This window comes from Ciconia boyciana, chromosome 10 (genome assembly GCF_034638445.1).
Source record: "Ciconia boyciana chromosome 10, ASM3463844v1, whole genome shotgun sequence".
NCBI lineage: Eukaryota > Metazoa > Chordata > Aves > Ciconiiformes > Ciconiidae > Ciconia > Ciconia boyciana.
Window position 1 is genome coordinate 5,518,641 of NC_132943.1, and position 26,011 is coordinate 5,544,651.

A 26,011-nucleotide genomic window follows, 5' to 3' on the forward strand; every position below is an offset into this window, starting at 1 on the left:
GTGGATGGACAATGTTATTCCACTGCAACTCCATCCTCTCCATACTGGGCAGCACAGCAAGGTCCTGCTCTGACCCAGGGCTCCCCTGCTGACAGCTCACTGGAAGGGAGAAAAATAATTCAAACAATATTTGGTGTGGTGATGAGGGGTCTGTTCAAACAAAACAAAGAATAATTGAAAAGTGACTCCCAGTTTCATCACCGAAATGCAGAATTCAAAAGATTTTAACCCTCCCATATAGGTGAAATTCTTCATATACTATGAAGCTGTCAGTTATGGGGTGTACTTCATACTAGTATATATATATATGGGCTAGGATTTGAATGGGGGATTAAGGCAGTTAGCAGCTAGCCCGTTAGACTCTAGCAATATTTGGAAACCTAACTCTCACTATGTCCTTCAGAAAACCTTGCCAAGATTGCCAGAAGCTATATTTAAAGCCTCTTTTTTTTTTCCTTCCTTATCTATTTAGATATCCTTTATCCCAAATGGTAAGATTGGATTTCTTTCATTATTCTCTTCTGTGCAATGTCTGTTGTTAATTTTAAGTAGGATCTGTTGTTAGAATTTGAAAAGCTTTTGAAGCCCAGGTAATTATTAGCCTCGGACTTCTGTAGTTTTGGACTTGCACGTACTCTGATGCTTTCCTTACCCTTTTCAACTCATTACAAATGTTTCCTAATTATTAAGCATATGTGACTTGTGAGCAATGCCATACATTATTAATGGACCAGTCTCTTAGAACTCAGTGGAAAAAAAATCAGAACTCCTTATGAAAAGTTGCTACTGTGAAAGTAGTAACTTTTCATATTTAATATCAATGAGGCTTTACTTTGTCAAAAGACCAAAGTAATATGATTGTATTAGAGGCTAATAACATGACATTTTTCTTCTGTTAAGTAGCTTGCATTTTCAGTACCATCTAAAGGGACACAATTTTTCTCCTGTATTTTGAGGCTTGTCTTGGTTAAAAAATAGCTAAATTCACTTTCTGCCTAGCAGCAAATTTTAACAGCAAAGACCAAAATCCTGAAAAACTCTTTCATAATCTAAACAATGACACTTACTTAACTATGCAACTGTGATGGGTGAAATTAAGAAACCTCTGGATTTGAGTAATCTCCCTGAGCTTCGCTGTTCTCCGAGGTGGGGAATTTAATGCAACTGTTGCCACAATTAGAGACACTCTTGGGTGAAAACCTAGGCTGTTTGGTCAATCAAGTGCAAGGTGATTTACAGCTGATTAGGTATTTGAAGGTAGAGGGTACATACGCTCTTCTTGAATTGATTTTTTCCTTGTTAGTCTTTTAGTCTCAACACAAGTGGGAATACACCAATTTCAACATGTCCCTCCATATTACCCCTCCAGGTCAAAACAAAAGGAGATTGAGTTCACTTTTGTAGCAGGAAACAAGTTGCTGTGATCAGGGCATGAGAAAGAGAAATGGCTGCAATGCTGCGAATCCAATCAGGGCCCCTTGGAGTAGCACAGAACTCTCCGCCAAACCTCTAAGGCACTTGCGATGAGGGATGATAATTTCACTCGCCATGATCAGGCAAAAAAAAGGTATGATCAAGCAGCAGACAAAATTGGAGCCTAAATTAAATCCCAGGAAAAGATCTCACAAAAAACAACCCCTCTAAGGCTAATGAAGTTGAATTAAAAACTGTTAAATCAGCTTACGAACAACTATTATCACAAAGTGCTCATATATCACCTCCACTAGCCAAATATCAGATATATGAAAAGGGGGAATACAGCCAACAGTATGTTAGCACATTTAGTAAAGGGAAATCAAATATTCTGCCTAACACCAGAAATTAAAAATCAAGCAGGGAGCCAATTTACTCATGGAGATATTAATAAAGTTCCCAGCGATTTTTATAAAGTATTGAATAATTCCCAATTATACTATGGTGATTAAAAAAAAGCATATTACATTCTTTAAGAATTCAGTAATTTTTTCTAGGCTGTTTCAAATAGATTAAATTAAACAAGAAGCAAAAGCAACAGTCCCTCCTAGAGGTACTTTTAAATGTGAATTCTGACTTAAAGGAGACTTGGATGGTTTTGATTACTATGATGCATTTACTGAACTATACAGTCTCCTCAATCCCTTGAATGAATCTTTGTGGGGATGATATTTAGATAGATTTCTAAATAATACATGTGTCTGACTGAACTATAATATAAAAATTTTAAGATCTGGGAAGTTGCGCTTCCTTGGGCCTTTGTTGTTTTTGAATACAGTAATCACAATTCTAATGCAAGACCTTTATCATACTAGAATCCTTATTAGCTAAAATGTAAGAGTTATCACCTCTGCTCTTAGCCTGAAACAAGAAGCAATCCACATTAGATGAGATTTTTTTTTTTTTAATGTCAGTGGCTGGAACTAATTGAATTCAAAGTTTTAAGTGTCAGCAGAGTTGCCACAGAATCCAGTAGTTGTGTTACAAAGCATTTACTAACACTAAGTGATACTCAAGGAGAAAAAAAACTCAAATGGAGTTTGAGCTGAAGTCTAAGACATGAAATCATTAAGGAAGAACAGAAACGGGTATCTTTCAGAGTTATTTTAAAGAGTCCCTCCTCAAAAAGTTGAGCTTTCATCCATTACTAGAGAACATGAGAGAAATGTGACTTTAGGGACCTTTCTTTACAGGGTTGTAGTTGCCCTAATTTTCAGTAGCACATAAACTACCAGTATTTTGGGCCCTAAAATATGTTTGTCACAAGGTCACAAGGTCCAACACTTCAGGAGCCCCCAGGCTCTTCTCACTGCAGAAGCAGGTGAGAAGCCATTGGATAAGGACACTTACATGGGTTTATTCTCGTGTCACAAACTAACTGTATCTGCAACATTGACCACCAACACACACTGACCAAATCTCTGCACTTGCTTACAATGGGATGCTAGAAAGTCAAGTCAGAAAACTGTCAATGAAAACAGAGGGATGCTGAAAAACTAGATTAGGTTAGGAAATTATTAGATTTTTGCTCAATTAACTGTACACAGATAAAGAAATTAATAAATAATTCCTTGCTTTGAGGAGCTGTTTTTCATGCCATGGGAGAGAGAAAACCTACAAGTTTCCCAAAACAGTTGCACTGGTGTGATTAGGCCCCTGATTTGATGCCATGCAGACTGAGAAACTAGAAGAGAGTGGGATACAGTGTACCTCCCAGGAAATGGCTCTTCGGACACTTGAGTGACCTCTGTGTTGCTGTAGCTGCCCTATAGTTTCCACACAGTAGAAGGCAGCAAGAGGCAACTGCCAGCAAGCACTGCCAATGACTTCAATGGTAAGTGAGGAGTAGTGACCGTGATAACAGGGACTTACCATCAGCAAACAGCTGTGAAAATAAATATTTCACAAAAGGAAAGTGAGAGGAACGATGGCTTAAAGCAAGTGGGCAAGAACAAAAAGTATATGTCATGAAGGGCTCCAAGAAGCTCCTGACTTGGCAGAGAAGTGTGGAGATGGGCAAGAAGCAAAGGATGGCAGGCTGTGGGCTTGCTTTGCTGGACTTACCGAGAAAGGAGCTGGGGTGAGGGCAGGCAAAAGAAATGATCTAGCTTGCCCACAGCAATGGTGAAGATAAAATGGTCTTGACTAAGGCAGCCCAAGGAAAAAGAAAAATATGAAGATATATGTCCTGATGAGACCATCTTCTCCTGGCTGAACGCTGGAGAGATGAAGTTTCACCCAGGAGAAAGAGCGGGTATGAGGACCAGAAACCCCATGAACAAGTGGAAACAAATAAACACAAGTGGTAAACCAAGCAAAAAAGAAAACCCACACACAATCCCCCTGGTGCACACACACAGAATACCAACTTTGCAAGAAATAAAGAGGTTGAATTATTTCCTTAACCTGGGCAATGACCTTCCAATTACCTTTAAAAATGCTTATGGTTTGAATCAGGTGCTGGCTGTGCTATGAATGACAATATGAGCTCTATGCATGATCCCAGAGCTGCAGCTAAAGCCAGAGAGGTATTCAGCCAGGACAGACACACGGATAGCTCTGGGAGACACGCAGTGCAGGAGACCCCATCTGAACCGGTAACTGACAATTACAGGAATATATGGCAGGGGACATAAGTGGGAAAAAAAAAAAAATAGGTAACTGTATTAATGGCACAAAAGCTTCATGGCTATTGCTGGTAGTTTCAGCTTAGAGCAATTTTGAGGCATACCATGATCTCAAAGCACATTCAGTAAGGAAAAATTAGAAACAATTCCCCACTGTGGGCTAATGAACTAATACAAAAGCATGAGCAAATCTCATTTTTAAAGGACATGTGTAGACTACAGCTTTAATTGAGAACCTTAGGAGGAAAGCTTCATAGAATGTACCAAAAGTGGGAATCTGAAGTAGAAAAGGTGAAAAATGATCAAATACTGAAAGTGAGTCAACGTCTAGTAGGAAATCCCAAATGCGAAATTGCATTAGTTCCAGCACATTTCTGCACAGAGGTAAGCGAGCTCTTAGTGGAAATGGCAGAAGATTTACTTGATGTATTTTGTTGAAAATAAACTTTTTCCTCCCTAAGACAGAAAGGTTCTGCAAGGTAGATACAGAAACATACAGACTGAGATAAGCATAAGAGGGGAGATAATGTCTGTGTTTGTGACTAATTAAAAAGGCAGGCAAAAAAGGTTTTCTTTCCATTTTGTTAAAGGTACGTGACACCAGCTTGAACGTTGCGTCTCTGGAAGCTCGTTCAGCAGGAAGAAAACTCACTCACTGCCTTCTCTTATTGGGAAAAGTCAAGACATAGAAAAATGCTTTCAGAACTACCTGTCTCAAAGTGGAGAACTGAGGCACAAAGAGCAGGCAGCTAACACATGTCCTTTGAAGTGGGGGGAAAAAAAAAAATCACAGCAACCATACAGACTCTGAGGAGAGCCCCAGGATCTCTTTCTTGCTAGTTAATGGGGATGCAAGAGTTGCCCCCAGGCTACATTCACCTTTCCATCAGGCTAAGCCTGTTGGGTTCCTTTCATGTGTTCAAGCAGTTGTGTTTTACACCATCTGATGAGAAAAGCTAGAGGCGGCAGATGGGAAATCGCATCTGCAAGGAGCGCAGCCACCTCCCTCTCGTTTCCAAGGCTGGGAGTGGGAAAGGGCCACGGCAGAGCGAAGTCGTGTATGTCCCATCAGCGTGGCCCAGAAGGAAAGACGCATGAGAAATTTGAATCTGCTTAGATCTAACATGTAAACTCACTAGTTTAGTGAGTGATTACTGAAGAATGAATACCATTAAAGACCTATTGCAAGAATTTGACCAGCCTCAGCCTTAAAATAAAAATTATTAAAAAAAAAAAAAAAAGGCTGTGACAAGCATCATGCTTTAAATGACATTTCATCATATTGTTGGTGGAGTTTTGGACAAAAGAAAGAGCAAGTTGTCAGGCAAAGATTTAAATATACATAAAATCCCCAAATGTGCCCCCAAGATATCCGCAGATGTCTGCAGCCAAACACATCTATGCTATAAATACTATTTTGGAGAAGATATGACTCATAGAAGCTAAGTGCTTTTGTTTACTTGTTTATCTCCACTTATCCCAGCATTTTGATGCCTTGATAACAGGCATGAAAAGCAGGAATCAGTCCAGCACCATGCTTTTTAAAAACACTACTTTATATATTTGAGAAATTTGACAGGAACCATGTCTCTGATTTTCCACATGCTCCATTTTAAGGTTCGAGTTTTGAAAACTAAAAGTAAGTGTCTAGGTAGCATGGGAGTACGCACAGGGAATGAAAACAGCACATTACTTTCACACTCACTCCAACTACCCTATGGGTGACACAGACTTGATATACAGCACATTTACTTGTACATAGTCCCATAAGTTTACAAGGAGGCATACAGCTCCTCTCCCAAACACCTTAAAATCTAACCAGGGTAAAGATGACAAAACATAGGGGAAGACCTTCAGGGAGGAAAGAATGAGATTATTTATAATGAGAAAAGAAGCAAGATTGCTTGAAGATGATACAGCTTAAGTACAAGGGAGGGTTTGAAGGAAGATAGAAAGAAAATGCTTGACAGAGAACAAGGAGACAATCATGGGAGCCACATAAAAGGATGTACAGAGCTGAAGAAATGAGAAGAGGAATAGATGATGTGAGTGCACATTAACCTCTCTCTTTTTTTCTCCCAGAGACTCACTCCAAAGTTAAAAAATGCTCTTGGATATTTGCCATTCAGTTGGTGAATCCGAGAACACACCCCTGCAGGCCCATCATGGGTCTAGATTGGCCTAATAAATCACTTGTCCCAAGACAATGCAATTAAGCCTAATTAGCCAATGCCTTTATTCCTAAACAGTCTCTTCCCGAGGGAGGTTTTAACTTTTGGTTTCTAAATTAGCTCAAGGAGCTAAATTGTTCTCATCTCCTTGGCAAAGAAACAGTTCATTTCTACCTTATTACGGGATACTTTATGCACTCGGGGGACACATGTTGCACTCCACGAATAGTTTATCCATACATTAGTCCACAATTTGAGTCCACTAGGACCAGTGACAAACCCTTCTGCAAACAGCCGCATGTACACTTCCATCTGTGGCCAATGACTTTCCACCTTGCTGCGTTCAGTGCAGCTCCCTGGAAGTCTCTACGTTGCTTCTCCAGATCCTCTCCTTGGCCCAGCCAGGCCGCTCTGTTCTGCTAAAATTTTCAGTAGTGCTGAGATACTCAGAGCTGATAGACTCCAAGGGGCAGAGAGAGTTGGACCATCTTAGTCTATTATTCCTAGAAGCATTTTAAACAAGAGCAGCCTTAGTTCTTTCCAATACAGTAGATATAAAACAACCTTCCCAATCTTTTTATGACTGTCCTTTGCTCCCAACTCACATCACTCCAAAGCTCCATTATTTTCAGCAGTTTCACAGAAGCTTCAGCTATTTAGTTTGGGGATTATGTGGCTCTAATTCAAAAAGGAATAATGTGGTATCTCCTCATAGGTCAAGACAATAACTAAAGAAAAACTCAGCTGGAGCTACCAACCCTGAAAGGGGTTGAGCAACCTCTTGCAAAACAAAGTTACTGGGCAGAGAAGGTCTGCACTGGAGCAGAGTGGGGACCCAGAGCATCCGGGAAAAATGGGAAGGGGGAGATGTATGGAGCCGGAATAGTGTATTTTTGTTTATCTCATGCCAGGGTAAAAGTTCACATACCAAAAAGCTGTGCAGGTCTCTATAAGGAAGTAGCAAGAAGGCATTTGTGCTCTGGCATTTTCACTGGAATCAAGACAGCAAAAAGGAAAATTATCTAAGAGAAAGGGTTGATATCTCACCTCTGCCTATGAAGAAATTGTCTGAACATACCTTGTGTTTCTCAAAGCTAGCATGGAATAGTTACCTTTTCGGGTTTTGTTCTTTGATTTTTTTTTTTTTTATCTTATAGTAAAAGCCAACATGCTCTTTGGACATCAGCTGCTTCCTGCACATACAGCATTTCTTCACATCACACACACTTTATTTTTAAACTCTACCTGCTGCTAGTCTGTGCTAAAGTTAAGTCTTGATAAATCCTTTCATTTTAAACACTAGACTGTGTACAATTTTCATTTAATCCTCTGCCAAGGCTTATTATTATTCTCCTGGCTGCTTTACATACATTTATTTCCCTTTCATCTTTTTAAACTGTGCTTTACTTTTTCTTACAGGGATTTAACTAGGACTTTATTTTTTTCTTCGCCTATCTCAGGACTCTGTGAGTTTGTCCCCTCCTGCCCCTTATGCCAGCTTGAGCTGATCTCACTGCATATTCACAGCTGCAGATACTCTGCTGTGAAGAAGACACCTGTCTTCTCCTGTACCTTCTTTCCCAGGTGCTCACAAACATTCACATTTTGTTATAGCTAACTTGTTTGGTAGATTTTAGTTATCCTTCTTTTTCTAAATAGAGAAATTGAGAAACAGGGAAAGAAAAAAGAAAAAAAGAAAAAAACCCAAACTTTTCTGTAGCCCAAAAAGCTAGTCAAGCAAAATTTCAGTATTAGTAGGTCACCTTAGTGATATCTGTGTCTTGGAAACCTCCCTTCTGCAACATAACTGCATTTATGTGGAAACTTGGTGGCACAGGATCAGCCTGCACTGACCAAACATCTTCAGTAGTGTTTCATAACGCTGCTCTGTCCAGGCCTTTTTTTTTTTAATTTGAAATCTTCCCATAGAGAAATCACTCTAGCACAATTAGCCAAGAATATATTGCATTGTGATATATAGAGGAGGTATTAAAAAAGCTATTTGAGTATTAAAAGAGTCTTCAAAGGAGGTGAGATCATGAGAGAATAGGAATATATTGGACCCATGTATGTCAGATTGATTCAGTTTTACTGCTCTAGGAAGAAAGACAGAGGACTAGCAAAGGACTACCCAACATACTTGGGTCCAGGTGTTAATAAGGATGGTTACAACATGTAACTTTTAGGCCCATGGCCCTTGCAGTGAATTAGAGAACTATCCCTAGCTAAGCCAGGGAGTGCAGGACGGTGTTTGCAGTGACACGAAACAAGGGGACTTATGAGTCTGTATTGTCCGTAGCCTCCATCTTCCAACCGTCAGACCTAAGGATCAAATATTGCTCTTGGGCATAAATCCTTTTCCAAGTTGGTGAATTACCAGCTTTTGAAACTGTTGTGGGAAGCTTGCACATCCCTAAAGAAGAGAAGTGGGATTGGTGTTGCCTTTTGTCTGCTGGGATGTGACATGGTAGTACTGAATAACACTGGGGCTGGGTTGTGTAGGTTTGCAGTTAGGCTGCCACAACCTCAGTCTGCAGACGCAAAGCAGAAAGCGGTTTTGGCATGGCCCTAGCTGCTGGTGGCAAGGCTATTAAATAAATTCCTAACTCTTTCTCAAGTTGCATTTTGAAAGAAAGCAGCAGCAAATAAGTGTTTTGTTGTCCAGGGAGCAAGCTCTGGATGGAGCAGCACTCGTGGGGAGCAGCTAGAGTGGAACGCAGTTTCTGAAACTGTGTGCATAGCTACAATGCGAGCGCCTATTTGCTTATACTGCTTTTATTAGCAAGAGTCTGGGCATAGACTAAAACATAGTCTTGGAATTAAGGGAAGTTAAAAAAAAATACCTAAATGCCTTTGGTGATGGGCAGTAGCTGCGCTTGGGGGTTTAAAATTAAAGTTTTGGATTGAACTGTTTAATTTTCACTAAGTACCTAAGTTCTTCTTGCCCTAGCCTCAGTCGGTAACAGGCAAAGACACTTGGCAAACGTTCTGGGTCTGCCTCTCTGAATTATGGTCAGAAAATACATTTTTATATTAAAATACAATACATTATTTTGATATAAAAATAACTACCTAGTCAATAGCTTGCAGAAAATATGAAGGATGAGGCAAATTAAAGAAATCTATACAGGCGGGTAAAGTGACTTGCATAATATTGGCCATGAGTTAAAAACAATATTTCAGACAGTTTAAGTGACAAAAGGATATCAGCTGGATTGGAATTTAATTACCCGCTTATGTGTGGGCCGAGACGCAAAGAAACAAAATGTTTGATTCTTCTGTTTTTGAATGAAGTTGTCTGGCCACTGGGTGTCATCCTTGATTCAGATGACAGCCAAAGACTTTTTAGATACAACATAAAACCTGCAACTTCCAGAGCAGTTAAATTCCACTCTATTTGATTGTACAACATACAGCAAATTGCTCTGCATTTAAATCAGCTATAAAATTGAATACTTTGACATAGACAAATTCTCCTTTGTCTCACTGCCTTATTTGGAGACCTGAAATGGCTGGTTGATGCGGAAAAGAAAGAAAAGTAACGCAACCGGGGCATATTAACTACAAACAATTTGATGAGTGATTATCAAATCTCAGGAAATATGAAATAACTATGATTAAATAATGCAAAGGGTCTATGCAGGAAGTTTGGAATTATATCCTTAATTGGGCCCCAGGCTGAAAAAGCCTATTTCATATAGGCAATTGTATTTAAGACATTCAGTATCCAGATTCAGTACACAAGTTAATGACTATGTATGAAGAAGCTGATTCAGGAAAAACTAATTTAAGCTCTTACCTGCAATACCAAGCTAGTACCCTCACACAAGTTTCAAAATTTCATCAAGGAGGAAAAAAAGACTCAAAGTCCTTGAGATTTTATTCATTCCTCCTATTGCTATTCTGTGATTTCCAGCTGGCCCACATTTTTTCACTGCTCAGCATTTTCCCAGCTACCCACAACCAGGGTCCAGAGGTTTGTCCATGAGAGCAATGCCTGCACCTGGCTAATGAGGAAGCAGAAAAAAAAAAAAACTTTCCAGAAGAAATATCCAGATATTCGCAATATTTTGCCAATGTTCACATGTGAGGATCAAAACAGCTGACAACAGGTCATATGTCATCTTAATGAGTTTTCTGTTATGGGTGACTGAGAACTTATCAGCGTTATTCTGTTATCTCCTGGGAGTCTAGACAGGTCTGAAACCAACACATAGTACAGAGAAGCTGCTTATTATAATATTATTTCTCTCTGAAACCGGATTTAGTTTGCCTTCTTCAAGCTAAAATAAAAGTGCCAGCAATTTCTCCAAGCATTATAGCCCGAAAGAAATGTTTACATTTGTCAGTGCATTAAAAGTATTAATCCTACTGTTCTTAATATACATACATAGAGTACAGTCATATAACATTTTAAATAACAGGGTTTTTTTTTTTTAACGCAGCTAACCTCAGTTGATAGCACAGCTTTTCATGGATTATACAGTCTTTGAGAGCACAGATCTCCATGTAATGCTTCCTAGCTTTACTAGTGGATATAATTTTAATGAAAACATGCCAGTATTAAAGAGCTATTAGATACAGAGTTGAAATTGTCTTTGATTTTGTTCACCAACCAAAGACTTCAATGATTTAAAAAAATCCATTTTTAAAGGAAGATGTTAAATATTCTCTTTACATTAAACAGTTTCATAGGCATGATTCAGGTTACTTGTTTTTAATATTATAAGCATTCTCTTTTATGATTATATTTAGTTTAGAATTGATAGCACACTTCAAGGAAGAAATGCATTTAAGATGTGAGCATGTACATTATCAATTTCAAAATTTATTAAAATTAACATAAAACAACCCATCTGAGGTAACAAAGTCAGATAACCAAATTATCTAAACTTGTACTACCCTTGTCATTGATGTTATAAGTCAGTAACAAATATTAGCCTAATTAGGTTTTTTTGAAGCAGGGAGTTTCTTCTGCATCTGTACTTCTATACATACATATATACATAGATACACATGTCCATAGTCTATGACTAGGAATCTATACACTTTCTCACTTTCAGATCTCAACTCAAAGGGAAGATATTTTCCCTTTTAAACTTCACAGCACCTTTTATTTGGGTACAGAAATATACTTACGTTGGTTTAATACTCTGGGAATGCTTCTCATGAATGTAGGCACCAGCGAGGCCTCCTGCTCCAGAATTTAAATACTGCAAAGAATAAATCAACATGTACACTTCGTGCTCATCTGCAAAGTATATCCCTCACCCCGCTCTATAAAAGAGACCAATTTTAACATTTCTAGCAGTTTCTAACTGGAGATCTTAGTATTTGTCTCAAAGTGCTGATGTAGGTAAAAGCAGATATATTTTTTCAGATTAGTTCTAAAAATATCTTTCTTGGCTTACGTATGATATTTGAATTCTAACAGACAAAAGGCTAGAAAATTGAAGTATGGCTGAAACAGTCCCATGTCATAATACGTATAGCAATGTCATCAAACAATTAATCTGACTATATCTCTCAATTCTTAATCTCAAGAGAAGTCAAAGGAACTAAAGACACCTTGTTCTATAATATGAAATTATTTAAGTTTAGGCAAGAATATTCTCTTATTTAGGGACCACTTAAAAAAATCTTATAGCCTTAAGACCTTGTCGGTGTGGGAAATAAGAGAAGAGCCTCTGATACTGGGACCACAGAGCAGAGTGTGCTTCAGAGCAGATCTTTAACCACCACTACCATCCACCTCACATCCACAAGACCTTGCAGGTCATCGCCACTATTATCTTTTGGAACCTCTCGTAACAAAGCCACCACGAAAGTCCGTCTCCTCGTTGTGGCTGGTTCAAAGATTCAGCCAAGTCTTAATCAACAGTTCAGGTACAGTTCTTATTCATCTGACCTGTTTGCTGACCCATCATATAAGTGACATTATGGAAAATAGTCTCAAACAATGAATCTATTTTACCTTGTAGGAGCACCAGCAGGCAAAATCCACTCCCCAGTCATGCAGATGAAGCTCTACATTGCCAACAGCATGAGCCAGGTCAAATCCAACAAAGCAACCCTGCAGGAAAGAGATAATTAATGTACTACTTATCAAGATAATCATCACTATAATATTACTTTGAGAAAACATCTTTAGAGCTTTACTTGCTGTCTATATAGGCATACTATCAAGTCCTATCTGTTTTGAGTTATTACGAGAAACAAGTTTTCTATACCATAGATACATGTAGAAATCATGAATTCTTTTGTGGGCTTGTCTTCAAGGGCGCTTGGATATGGTTTAGATTCCTACGTTTTTTCTCATGCAGTAAAGTGGAATCACTTGAACTAAGTATTCAGAATGAGTGCATAATTTCAAACTGTTGTATGGCAGGACAAGCTCTAGGCAGAGACAAAATAATAACGTACATAATGATGCCAGTCACTCACTAACAATTACATTCCAGTATATACTTATACTTAAGGTCTCCCTGATAGTTAAACTATGAGGATCTTGCTCTTTGGGAATCCAAGTGGGTGAGATAGCAGCCTATGCAACACATTGATCTTTAAGGACTTTTGTACTTGTCCTTAAAAAGTTACAAAAGCATTCTGTCACTTGTCTCTGAAGAGTGTTGTATTTGTCATAACTGTAATTTACATAGGGCACTGGGAAAAAAAAAGCATATAAGGACCACAGATGTACAGATCAAAAAGTAGCAGTTTCACACACAAAAAAACCACTGGATGGCAGCATTTTTAAACTAAAAAGTTCTTCAAGCTTTGCTATTTATTTAAGTGCAGAGAAATAAAACTGCCTTTTGTGCCTGGACTACAAATTAAATGCTATTTTGCATTTTGCTTTTAAAACACAAACAGCCTGCTTGCAAGCAGCATGGTAGGAATAAGACCAAGAGCACAGGCTTCAGAAAAATCAACGTCCAATAATAAAACAAAGTATTTTTTTAAGAATCTCTTGCCGTTTCTTGGCTGAAGGGAGCCTTAGCTAAATTATTTAAATGGTACTTTGGTATATTTAATCTTCTGTATAAACTACATAACAAATTGAATGAAGCAGCATTTTAAGAAGATGTGACACACTAATCCTAACGGAGGTGTTAGTGAAGTTATCAACTTGAGAAGTCTCTCCAAAACAATGGGAAGAAAACTCACTGCCGTAGCATTTGCACGATCTGAACATTTGCTCTTAAACAGAACCAAAGTTCTAATAAATAGTCTAGCCTTCACACCCATGGTGGTATGTCTTCACAAGGACACTCAGAAGTGAGTTAAGACAAATCAACTGAGGTGGTGAAGCTAATGCAGAGAAGCTGAAGCACACTCAGTGCCCGTGGGAACACTCTCATTCAGAGATAAAATGGCCTTGGTTCAGAGAAGTAAGCTACAGCAAACTAAAGCAAATCTGCTATTGAACGAGAAGGTTTTCATAGGGTTTTAAGGCATTAACGTCAAAACTTCAGTGGACTGGATTTAAACATTTACAGGTATCCCTTCGTACATACATCCCACACAAACTTTTTTGAAGAACTGCTATGAGGGATTCATCGGTTGCAGTGGAAACCAAGAATAACACGATATGCTGAGACTCTTGCAGAACGTATGTGTCTGGCAGTACATTAACAAAATTAAAACAAACAAAAAAATGGTAGTGGTTCACAAAAAAAGAAAAGCCTGTAAGAAGTTTAGTTCTATGGTAAGTCTTGCGTTAAAATCAGCTGTCCTTTCCCTGTCGGTAAGTGATAAACCCTTTAAAAAAATACATTCAAGTGCAAGATGACAAATTACGAAAAGACAGAGTAGATGGGAGGTAGGACAAGACTCCTTAGGACACCAGCAGGTTGGATGCCCTCACAGTCACGGTACTATAATGAGGCTCCACAGCCATAACTATACCTGTAACCTCAACACGCACAAACTTCCTTGGGCATTGACACTGGCTGGAGTAGATCAGCTGGCACCCACACCGTGGGATCGTAGCCTGCAAAGAGGATGGCCACCAACATGCCACCTATGGGTCATCTTCCTGAACTGCTTTAACTGCTCCCCAACGCTTTGAAATCGGTTGGTAAATCCTACTGTGCACTATTTAACTTACTAATGAGATTTTCATAGCCTGAAAATCTGGGTTCAGTGCTGGCAGGTTTCCTGCATCTTCTTGGAAACACCCACTCGTACCATTTTGTTCAAGTCCTCATCTGCAAGATGGGTGGTGCTGGTTTGCTTTCCCGGGGGAGGCGTCTGGCACCCAAGTCGCACAAACAGCAAATGTTTAGCCACACAGATTGCATGGAAAAAGTAAAACAAACTGAAACAGCTCTCCCTGCACAAGCCACGCAGAACAAGGAGCGCGTGGGAACGTCGCTTCCCCAGACTAGGGGGAAAACAAAGCTCTCCATCTGCTCTGGCAAAGAGGAGGACATGAGCTCTCCCCTGCCTCTTCGTTTTTATTCTAACATCTAAAAGTCATTTCTGCAAAGTGTCTGGGTAGCTGCTGATAACCAGCAGGTAACAACTCAGCATGGACAATGACATTTGGAGAGAGGGAGAGAAATGACAGCTTCACACCAGCAAAGCTGGGGCATTTAGAAAGAGAGACAGGAAAAGAAATGAAGATGAAGGATCTTAAAGCTCTTCCTACTGGGACTCAAGAGATTAAAATACTTTACATACGGTACAGAGTCAGTGGAAACTACAATATAACTTGTGAAATGAAAATTGTATTTGAAAGCTACAGTCTCCTAAAAGTCAGCCATTTCTTTGCTTGTAGAAGAATAAAACGACGCAGCCCCCTGCATCCTCTAGAGCAAGCTCAAAAGTGTGAAACAAGGAAAACGGTTACATCCCCTTCAGCCTGCTGATGAGTGTCTTGCACAATACATAGTAATTTTGATTTATCTGAGAGAGCTAAGATGGAAAAATAGCCTGAGGTAATTTTTCAAGCTTAATTTAGTTCATTTAATATTTAATGACTTAATGAAGCTGTCTATGTGCAGAGCTTTCACTCTGGGAGGAATCTTAACATACGTAGAGAACTTAGGAAATTGGCTTAAAAAATGTAAAAGGAAATCAGTAACTTAATTCATAAATGATTGACCTCAAGAATCCTAGGACATTTTCCAGACCTCCTGAGCTCGCAGCTCAAATCTCTAGCCAAGCCCTGATAGGGCACAACACTGCAGGATTTTATTTCAATTGTACATTAAAAGAATTATGAAGACCATCTGTGTAGGACTTTTCTCCCTGCTACTCTGGCTGACAAGTGATTTTTTTCCTCTTCTCAAATGACACTTCCACGTTGCATTTTCCCCTTCTGACTTTCTTGTTTGTCAGCTCTCCCCAATGTATTTTCTGTTTAGGAGCACGGGGTCATTCCCTACCCTTCATCACCAGGAAGGGGAGCCTTGCATTTTTGCTATGAACATGACTTCTAGGGCTTACCCTCTTTAAATATACATTTTAAAGGACTTCCAGCCTTTCTGTGATAATATGTCATGTATAAGACAATCGTTCTAACCACTGCTGGTTTCATCAGGTCCAGAAGCTCTTGAAGGAGGTATGGTCTTCAAGTCCACACACTTACTGTCCTGAAAGCTTGTCAGCCTGGGGACAGGGACTGGTTGGATGCCAAGAAACAGAAATTAAGCCCGTGCACATTACACAGATGCTAATGACTCTAGTTCAGCAGTTGTTTTTTTGTTCTCCTCTAACCCAACAGCAGCTCCTAATATCAGCTCTGACCTGGGAAAGAGGAGAGGAGCCAGCTGCTTTCAAAGATGCAACATTTGGGGCTTTTTGGTAACCAGAAGCCCCAAGACTAAGAGAAGTAGCAGAATACAGAACTACCTCTTACCAATATTAAGACAGCAAACTATTCATTAATCACTGATTTTGTAGCTGTTCAAGTAAATATTTGCCATATGCAGATGTTTAAGTGTGGTATAACAATATGTTACATAGTGGGTTTGTATAAACATATAAACACCACTCAACCCAGGGGGCAGAATCCGAAAGGACATTGAGCTGAGTGTATCTGACAGTAGGGAAATAAAAACAGGGCTGGCTCATGCTTTTCAAGCCTTGTGGGTACTCAAGCAGTTCTTCAGGCTGAATTACTTTTTCTTTTTAAATACACTAATGACATTTTAGGTCATGAATCTACCTGGATCCCAGTCCTATTCACTCTAACCACAAAGAGGCTGGTAATTAATTCTTTTTTTTTTTTTTCCCCTTTTGAAAAATCGCTGGAAGAAGAAATTCCCTTTTACATTATGGTATTTCTAACAGGCATGCAGGTGGAAATGGGCCTTTGACATCTATCTGAGCCTGCTGGAGTACTGAACTACTGTCAGAAATTGTTCTCCTCTTCAGTAACATGATACAATCTCTGTATAAAGTGTGCAGTGTTTTTGTGTATATCCACGTGGAGGTACACACCCCCTGAGTTAATATCATTATTTGCACTGCCTTATAGAAATTTTAAGCTCTCTCCACCAGGTCCTGGTTATCTCCTCAGATAATATAAACATCAAATCCATTTTCACTCCATATAATAAACTATCAGTGACTACTCTTCCCCAGAACACAGATTCTCAGCCACTTTGGGGTAGTTTATAGCTTTCAGTGAAACTGCATCACTTCCACTCATCCAAGCATGTGTCCCACAGCCCAGAGAGCATCTTTAGGAAGGCAGTAAAGTGATAGGCTTTTCCCAGGCTGTTCATATTTACAACAGAGAAGAAAGATTTCTCTCAGACACCTTTCAGACACATCACAGGGCAGATCTGGGGGAAGAAGCACTGTAGGCACGTAGGTGTTGGTGGCTGAACGAAGGCTTTGGTGCCACCAGGAGTGGGAGCGAGCAGAGCAGCGGGTGGCATTGTCTTATTAATAACCTATCTTCCCTTTCAAACATGTCAGCATAGCCTTTTGATTATTTGTGGTCAGTAAAGCACTGGAAGACGCTCAAGGAAAGCACCATGAAGGTGTTGCTTTCAGAGCTACATGGAGCTAACACACAGACCCATTTCCCCCTGCAGCTGACTCCCCCTGTTTCTTTCTTCCTTGGCTTTCTGCATCCGTGCCAGAAGTCAGTCTTGTTTTGTACTGTGTTCAGGACCAATTTTGTCACCAGGTGCTGCTCTGTGAGAACATTCCTTTTTTACATCCCACGGGCCCTGCACTAACTCTCACACCTGCTGTGCTCTCCCAGGGGAAACTTTACCATCACTTTCCAGCAGCATAACTTACTCCTCGACCTCCAGAAAAATTTCCACTGCCAAACCTACAGCAACAGAAGATGTATAGCCTGATGTGAGCCAAGAACCTCTCCAGAAAGTTAAAACATCAAATATAAATAGTTAGCTGGTTTGCCAAAATCCAGTGATACTAAATAAGTTTATCCCCGAGTGGTTTAATCTTATATGAGATAAGGCTTTTACATCTTATATGAGATAAGTCTTTTACATCCAGTAAAAGACTGCCCCTACGGAAAGTCTGGTGACCTCCTGTTGATAAGAAGACTTTAATTAAAAACTATTTTCTCCTGGATTCCTGAAGCAATCGAGGTGGTTAAAGAAGTTTTACAGCTATGTCCACAGAGCACGCTGCCTGCAAGCTCCAAAGGTTGAGTCATCACTAAAATACAGTCCTCTTGTGACGTTGATGAGCTCCACATTGTGCCTGTCTCCAAAAAACTGATCAGCTGAGTCTGAACACTGCTGGCTCCATGGGGAGCTCACCTCTCTGCTCACTGGGGGCAAAACTTGCCACAGGGTGGCTGCAGGAAAGGAGGAAAATTGTGAAAGTCTGCCAAAAAGCAAAAATCTAACACAAGCTAACTTTTAAAGAGAGATTAGAGCTGTGATTACCTCCTCTTCCTTCTACACTGAACCTCTTGAAATTCTATCCTTCCAGAAAAGCCCTGTAGAAGTCAATAGTCATGAATTATGTCTGCATATAGTTTAAGTCACACCTGCAAGATTGCTCTTGCAGAGCTATTTCTTCATGCAGCACACAGCCCCCAGAGGATCTCAGCACAGAGTGCTTTTACTTCTTATCAGAGCCCTACAGGTTTCCACATGTGCTCTGTTTTGTTCCACAAAAAGTAAAAATTAAAAATATTTCACAAGGAAAATTGATCTAAAATTGGTGTTAAAAGGATGGGTCTGGAGCAATCCTACCTTTTCTTGGCCAGCCTTTGTTATTCTAGGGATGTCAAACAGCTGCCCCGTGTAGTACTGCACCCCACTGAACAGAATGACAGCAATAGAGTCCCCTTCCTTCTCAATTACAGCAAGGATATCTTCCATCCTCAAGGTCTCCTCCCCCTAAAACAAAGTTAAAGCACACGTTTTACATCAACTCTGGCAGTAATGAAACTGTCATTTCTTATTTCATAATCTATATTTTACCATGAGCTGTGCTGCTTGCATAAGGAGATCAAAAGCAAATCCTTAGTATGGTAATGATACACAAAGGTAGTGCTATGAAGTAGCCTATGAGTAAGTTATCTCAAAAAAAAAAAATCATTAGCAAACTTATCTTGAAGGTGCCAGTTATAAAAAGTCTATTCACTTCATATTCTAGCATGCTTCAAACTCTTTAATATTTCAGACAGTTTTAATTTACGCTAAAAAAATCCTGGTGCAAACAGCATATATAATAATTTTTATGTGGCATCTGAAATTTGTGACACCTGCAAGACTTGAAAGTTGTCTATCAGTTTCACTCTGTACTTTTCTGATAAACTTCATATCCCACAGGAAGCTATTATAAACCTACCATATTTATATTTCAAAAACAATAAGTTTCATATCATCAAAAGTAAAAAAATCCCCAAACCTGGGGTCATTAAATATAGAGGAATTTGAACAACAACAACAACAAAGAACCTCTTTCTTGATTCTTTATAGGAAAATTACTGCCCCATTCTCCTCTCGTCTTCCTAGCAAGGGATCATGCAAAACATACCACCAACTAGGGATCAATTAGACAGTGAAAACCTAGAATTAAATTGGACTTGTTACTGAAAAGAGCTTGGGCGAGATTGTTGAATTGCAAGTAACTGTTATCTCAACAATCTTTGCAAATCTATCAAGCGTTCAGGAGTGCACTCTTTCCTCACAAGATGACTCAGATTTCAGAAGCAAAAGGTCACCATCAGTTTATAGTTAGGTGGCAAAGTTCTTAATACTGCAAAAGTGAAGCAAGGCAGTCTTTCAAATTAAGCCGAATTGCATATTACTCAAAGCAGACCTTTCCCTGAGTCTGTGCTGATACACAGACTGCTGTTCATGTTATGGCAATCTTTTACCCGAGGACATTAAAAGGACATTGGCGTTTCTCAATGAGCCACTATATTTTGCAGTTCTCTTAGGATGCTGTCAGGTTTTACAAACAGGAAAAATAGGGAAAATAACTTTTTTTTTTGTTCTATAAGGCAAACGCACTAGTTGAACCAGACAATTATAAAATGGGTTCTAATACCAAAAAACATACACAGAAACAGAATACAAGATTCATAAATTTTACTTAAAAGTATTAGTAGAAATAGATTATAACTTCTGCAGGCAGACACTAGAATATTTGAGAATGTATGACTACTCTGCTATGAAATATGCTTCTGCCTTTAGCAATAGCAAGCAGAACTGACTTATTTCTCACCAACCTCCCGTGGCTGCATCATGAGCATGCATTTCTCCACATCAAGTCCGTGAAGTCGAAGCTGGGACTCAACAGCGTACTGGAAGAGATTTCCATGCAGAAGATGTTAGCGCAGTTACATGATAAAACTAAAAGAAAAACACATCAGAACTTCAGAAAAGGGATTCAGATGCCTGCCTTTCACTAAAATTAACACTTGAAAGCCTAATCCAACTCCACTGAATACTTTCTAGATTTCCTTTGGTTTGAAAAAGATCAGAATTTAATTCACATCATCAGACAACAAGGATGAAGTCAAAGCCTAAATCCTACAGGATAAGTTCATGGAGCAGAATGAGGGTGGAAATGTGGTGGAGGATGTGCTTTACTGGATTCCAGCAAGCAAAGCCTGCACAGATAACAGCCATGGAGAAGACTGAACGTCACCTCTCCAGGGGCCCTGGGTACCCACTTTGCTCGGTAGCACATGCTAAATCCCAGGCTGACACACAAGCGCTGCTGTCAATGCAAATGAGGTTTGGCCAGCACATATATGCTGTCCCATGCTATTCTCACATGTGAGATTTGCCGCACAGCTGGGAGGAAATGAGAGCACTAAACTCTCAGGCTATTTTGGAAATCTTACCCGCTGATTTTATCAATAAATAATGGTTCTGGAGATAGCATAAAAATCGTCGACTAATCTATAAAATAGCTTAAAATTACATGACAGGAACTGAAGTGATGGCAGCTGCACAGGTTATTGCTGAAGTGCTGTAGAAATTTAAGAAGATGGAGTCCAAATGTACAAGTGCGCCTGGAACAAACTTGGGATTAGTATGAACGTTACTTAGAATAAAGGCAATTTGAAGTTTATACACATCTGTGCCACCATCTTCATTACAAATAAACCTGTTAGTAGTTTGAGTCATTTTTATCACACCTTAGAGATCAAATTTGTTATCAATTTCCACGAGTTTACGGAGTTGATGATAAAGTGGCAGTGGGCCACAAACCCAAAGATTAATTTGCACAAAGCTGTGATGCACGGGCTATTGTCTTCTATTTTATAGCAGACAAATTATGTTTGAACTAGTAATCTAAAGTGCTAAGAACAAACATTTCCATCTCTGTCTGGGGATATATAAGTGTTAATGTTGTGAGTTTGTATTGATTTGGTTTCATAAAGTAAAACAGCAACAAGAATTAATAAAACATTTACAACTTCAGTTGATTTAGGCCAGTAGTTTGCTCAATATCTTTAAAAAGACTAATAAATCAATGTACCCATTCAATCTTTTCCTCTTGTAACATTTTTTATTTGAACAAAAGGAATAAAGCTACGATCTGTAAAACATGCTGAGCTCAAAAGCTTTTGACAGATTTTTTTATTGTAATGTTACTTGGACAAGATGAGCTAATAAATATTCAAATCAGGCTACTGATATTCTTTGGAAAAATATGATTAATAATACAAATATGGTGAAATATTAATTTCTTACATGGTCAGAGGGAAAGGCTCTGGCTTCTAGAAGAATTTTATAGCGTCTTGGAGTAGGCTTAAAGAATGATAGCTGTTAAGAACAAAAAAACAAAAAGATATGTTGAAATGTATCTACGCAGAGATGAGAGATGCTCCCAGTATATAACTTAATAAAGACTGCTTTACTTTCATGCAGACTACAGAGAATCCCCCAGAAATTACAAATATTTCTTTGTCCATATAACATTTATCAAAGTAGGAAAGTGTTATAATACTTTATTTCATATATCCATAACAAAGGCCAGAAAAATCCAGCAGTGAAAACTTGCACTTACAGGAATTGATGGCAAAGCTTTGACTGCAGCCAGGGAAGCTGGGATTTCTCCCAGCTCCATCCCCAAAGCAAAAGAAGAAGCTGAAGAGCAGCAAAGAGTGCAAAGGAATTGGATTTCCATTCCTGCCCTAAAAAATTAGTCATTAAATCATCCCTTCCCCTGAAACAAGCCTGACCAAAGAACTAAGCCTTCTGCAAAGTCCTCATCGCAGCACCTTTAGGTGAATGGCCTTTCCTTCTCAGCTCCTTGCATGGAGGCAAGCTGGGCTTGTCTCCATGCTGAGAGGACTAGAAGATGACTTACAAGCCCTCGTGTTCATGCTAGCAGTGGTTACACAGAGCTCAGCATGGGCCATGTATCCGAGCAGTTTGGCATGAGTCTGGCTGTGTTGCACCTAACTGGTTTGTACTTAGCTCCATCCTTCCCTGCTTCAGGTTTCTTAATTTAACAAAGGTCAAAGACATGTTACAGAGGAGCAGATCTGAGTGATAAATCTTTTTGTGTGAACCACACAAAATGAAGCTTCACATCTTCATTCAGTTGAACCAAATCTTTGGAAATACTAGAGACAGGCTGTATGTAAATACAGAGGGACCTGCACATAAGGCAACCACATTTACAGACACGATGTCACAAAAATAAAAGTCAGATGCTTTACCACATTTTAGGCATATATAAAACAGCATAACTCAAAATGCCATCTCTGGTATGCAACTGTATTTTAAGCTTGACTGAAATTACAGCTTTCTCTTGCTCACAGTTGAGTTCTTGTTTCTTAAACTTTGAAATTTGGTGTGAAATTCAAATTTGAGAAGTTATTTGTAAATGTTTCTTAAAGAATAATTTCTTCTCTCTGAGGACTGACATGCAGCACATGCAAGAACAGCTCAAACTTCCTCTACAGAGTCCTTGAAAATATTTCTCTGTCCAGCTTTTCTGCTTAATATTAAGTGGAGCCAGGTCTTGCACAAGCCAAAGCATCACTCCAGATACAACTCTCAAGGCTTAAGAAAAGTTAGGCTATCATCCAGTGCTGTCTTTGTGAGGTCCTCAGAAAACACTTTGCTTACATTCACAAAGGAAAAAAATATTTGTCAACACAACATCAAATAAACATCATAAAGACATACCATCTGGAGGTGCAAGTTAACAGTTAGCCCATTCATTAAGGCTACTTCATGTTTTTGGGCCCCTGAAATAATAATAAAAAAAAACCTGGTTAAGGGGTTTCTTTATAATTTCAGAGAAATCTAGTACAGCGTTGAGAAAGCAAAAGTATGTTTTCAGTCAATGTCTCTCTAAAGACTGGAAAGTAAACAAACATTTGAGATGTCATCGCAGTGAAGTAAAAAGATTTCTTGCCTGACTCATTACACCACACTGGCTGGAAAATATTTATTTTTTCAGGTCAGCCACAGAAAACAAAACACAATGATGTATTTCCATTTCCTGGCAAACCACCGGTGGATTTATTATCATTAATACCTCAGACAAAAATCAGGTCAGAAGACTACACATAAAGCAAGACTTGCAGGCTTATTTTTGTAATAAGTGTATATGTAAAGCAAGTCAGAAAACACATTGAGACAATCATCTATTGTAAGTGGTTACTGCAATGTCAAGCTAAATCTCATCCCTAATAAAAAAACAAGTAAAATTGGCCTGTTGAATATAACAGACCATTATTAATGTAGCAACTTAGCAAGAAGCAGCCATACCCACATAGCTCCAAGGAGGCTTATAACAGATGCCTGTTGGCTACAGCTAATCACGCGCAGAGCTAATGGAGTAACAACTAATTGTTATTACAAAGTATTTAGTAACAAATTCTCGAACCCTTATCAACCACTGGTGAAAGGTTTTAGGCAGGATGAGGGACTACGTGTTGGGCAGGGCACCACTGAGATACGGACAAAATCAATTCCTGTTTCTTTCCGTTTTGCCTGATGTCTGTTATTGAAAAGCAGTAATTCACCCTTGACACAAATCAGTGCTTTGAGAGTCTTCTTCAGCTGGAAGATGGGCTTATGCGCCTTGCCCTGTTCATCACCTCAGAAGTGGAGCTGGCCGAAGGTGGAAAGAGGTTGCAGACAGGGAGGGATGAAAACAAGTGTAAGCAGGCAGGGAGGGCAACAGCCACCCTTGAGATCAATAAAAAGGAAAGGAAAACATGATGTTGGGGTAAAAAGGGTAAGGGTAGCCACAAGAAACAGAGGGGCTAATCCTGGCTTTCTCCTGTCCCTGCCTTGCAGGGCACACAAGGTCCCAACCAACATTGGGGAAAGGCAGCAAGAGCACCAAGACACTCCCACCATATCCCACGGAGTTTAGGTTCATGGAGTTATGCCTTTGCCAGCCTAGGAAAAAGACATAACTGTGGGTTGAACTCAATACAAGCAAATATGGCCAAAGAACATGGAAATCTAGAAGGAATCTAGAAGGGTTTATTCATAAATCCTTGCCAAGCAGGCCTTGGCTTCTTGCCACCACAGGAAAAGCCAAGGACCATTCTGATTGAGGTATTCAAGGACCTTTCTTTGTGTTGCTGAAATATCCAAGTATTGGGCAGAAAGATTTTCAATGGTTGTCAGTGAGTCTGGAGGACCTGTCCAGGGGATGAGCCAGGAAGAAAAAGATGTCATGAATAAGTTCCCTCCTTCAGACACCAGGAACATCATCAAGTTTGTGGGAAGAAATATACATAGACCTAGTTCTTCATAGGGAAAAATAAGCTCTTTTCCTTGCTTAAACTCTTCTCCTTTGCTTTCTTTTCTTCCCTCTGATAGCATTGCATCTGCAGGCTCCATGCTGCTGGAAGAGGTCACCTTGTGGCTGTTCTATTGCAGATACAGAAGACAGCTAGAGAGAGTGATTGCAGCTCAAAACAGTATTATTTGCAGTCTTAATATTTCTATGGAACTCTTGAGGCTAAAAAAAGGGATAGCATCAAGAAATGGTATTGTTCTTATTTCTCCCTGTGCTCCTTCCATGAAAACTGTGGCTTTCGCAGCAAATTCTGCACGAGCAATCCTCTGCCTGCTCCACCATTTCTGTATAAAACAAACAGTTAAATCTGTAGATCACTTTTAGCTGCATGCTAGCATCCCAAATTAAATATGACACTACATTTGTCATGTAAGTCTTGGTCTTCCGTAAATTATATATTTATTAAAAGCTTTCCATTATTGAATTTCATGCCCACAAAACAAACCTCATCCGTGTCATTGGAAAACTGTTATCCTTTATAACCTGCACTGCGCTTCAGAAAACAACCTTTCTATGATCCAATTAACCTATTACAATATTCAAAGACCCGGCACACAGGAGACAAAATTATGTTTGCTTTCTTTATTTCCTAACTTTATACCGTATCTCCAAGACAGGCTAAAACCTGTATGTTCTGCTTGATAAATCTCCTCTTTAATAAAAGGAAGCAGCATTTGCAAAGTACAACTTCAGAGACAATTATGATTGCGTTAGGCAGACACTGCCATCCTTCTCTTCTCTGACTGCTGTGGGAGCCTGATCCTCATCAGAGTAAGTAAAAAGCATTTTGTAAAACGATTGAAAAAAGGCTAAGGGCCCCAATTCTAAAAACTGTTTGGTTATTTCAAATAATCCTTATCACTCAAAGTCACTACAAATCTGCTAAGCATTCAGTCTTCCCTCAACAGAGACCTGCCTGAGCACATTGTACAGCAGCAGCCATACAGTTAATCTTGTTCCATCAGAAGGTGATCCTGCCAAGGTTGTAATGTTTTAATAAAGTCTGGTAGGAGAAGCCAAGATTACCGTCACCACGTTATGCCACTCAGCATGAGCATAGAAAAAAAGCTTTGGCCTCCACTGACCTTGACTCTGCATTTCACAATGTATTTACTACTGTAACTTTCACTGAACAAGAAAATGTGACTGCGTTTAATAAGCAAGGTGTTATAGCACTATAAACCATTAAATGGACAAAGATATTTTACAGTCTTTAGTCCACTCCTGAATATATCTCTCCAAATAATTTTTACTTACTACTGCTACTTAGAGTGAGAAATGACAATTCTTCCTCCTCCCCAACATATTAATATTGAATAAAAAACAGGGTAAAATTCTGTTTATGTTCTCACATTATATTCACTAAAAAAGGAAATTCAGAATTCACTCAACCCATACATACTCAGTATTACACCTTGGTGGAAAACAGTACTTAATCCTAAATACCACACTGGAAGAGAGCATTTTAACATAACATTTTTCCTGCGTTTATTCTCTTAG

At 39.2% G+C, this 26,011-nt stretch overlaps 1 protein-coding gene across 1 annotated transcript in view; it reads right to left on the reverse strand.

Annotated features, from left to right (window-relative positions):
- Window positions 1–26,011, reverse strand: part of KYNU (kynureninase) — a 54,281-nt gene that overhangs the window by 13,018 nt on the left and 15,252 nt on the right. The window contains exons 4-9 of the mRNA XM_072874627.1: window positions 22,876–22,937; window positions 21,430–21,501; window positions 19,953–20,027; window positions 18,466–18,612; window positions 12,246–12,344; window positions 11,411–11,484 (exon numbers count right to left, since the gene is read on the reverse strand). Coding sequence (XP_072730728.1) covers window positions 11,411–11,484; window positions 12,246–12,344; window positions 18,466–18,612; window positions 19,953–20,027; window positions 21,430–21,501; window positions 22,876–22,937 — 529 coding nt within the window. The remainder of the gene's footprint in view (window positions 1–11,410; window positions 11,485–12,245; window positions 12,345–18,465; window positions 18,613–19,952; window positions 20,028–21,429; window positions 21,502–22,875; window positions 22,938–26,011) is intronic.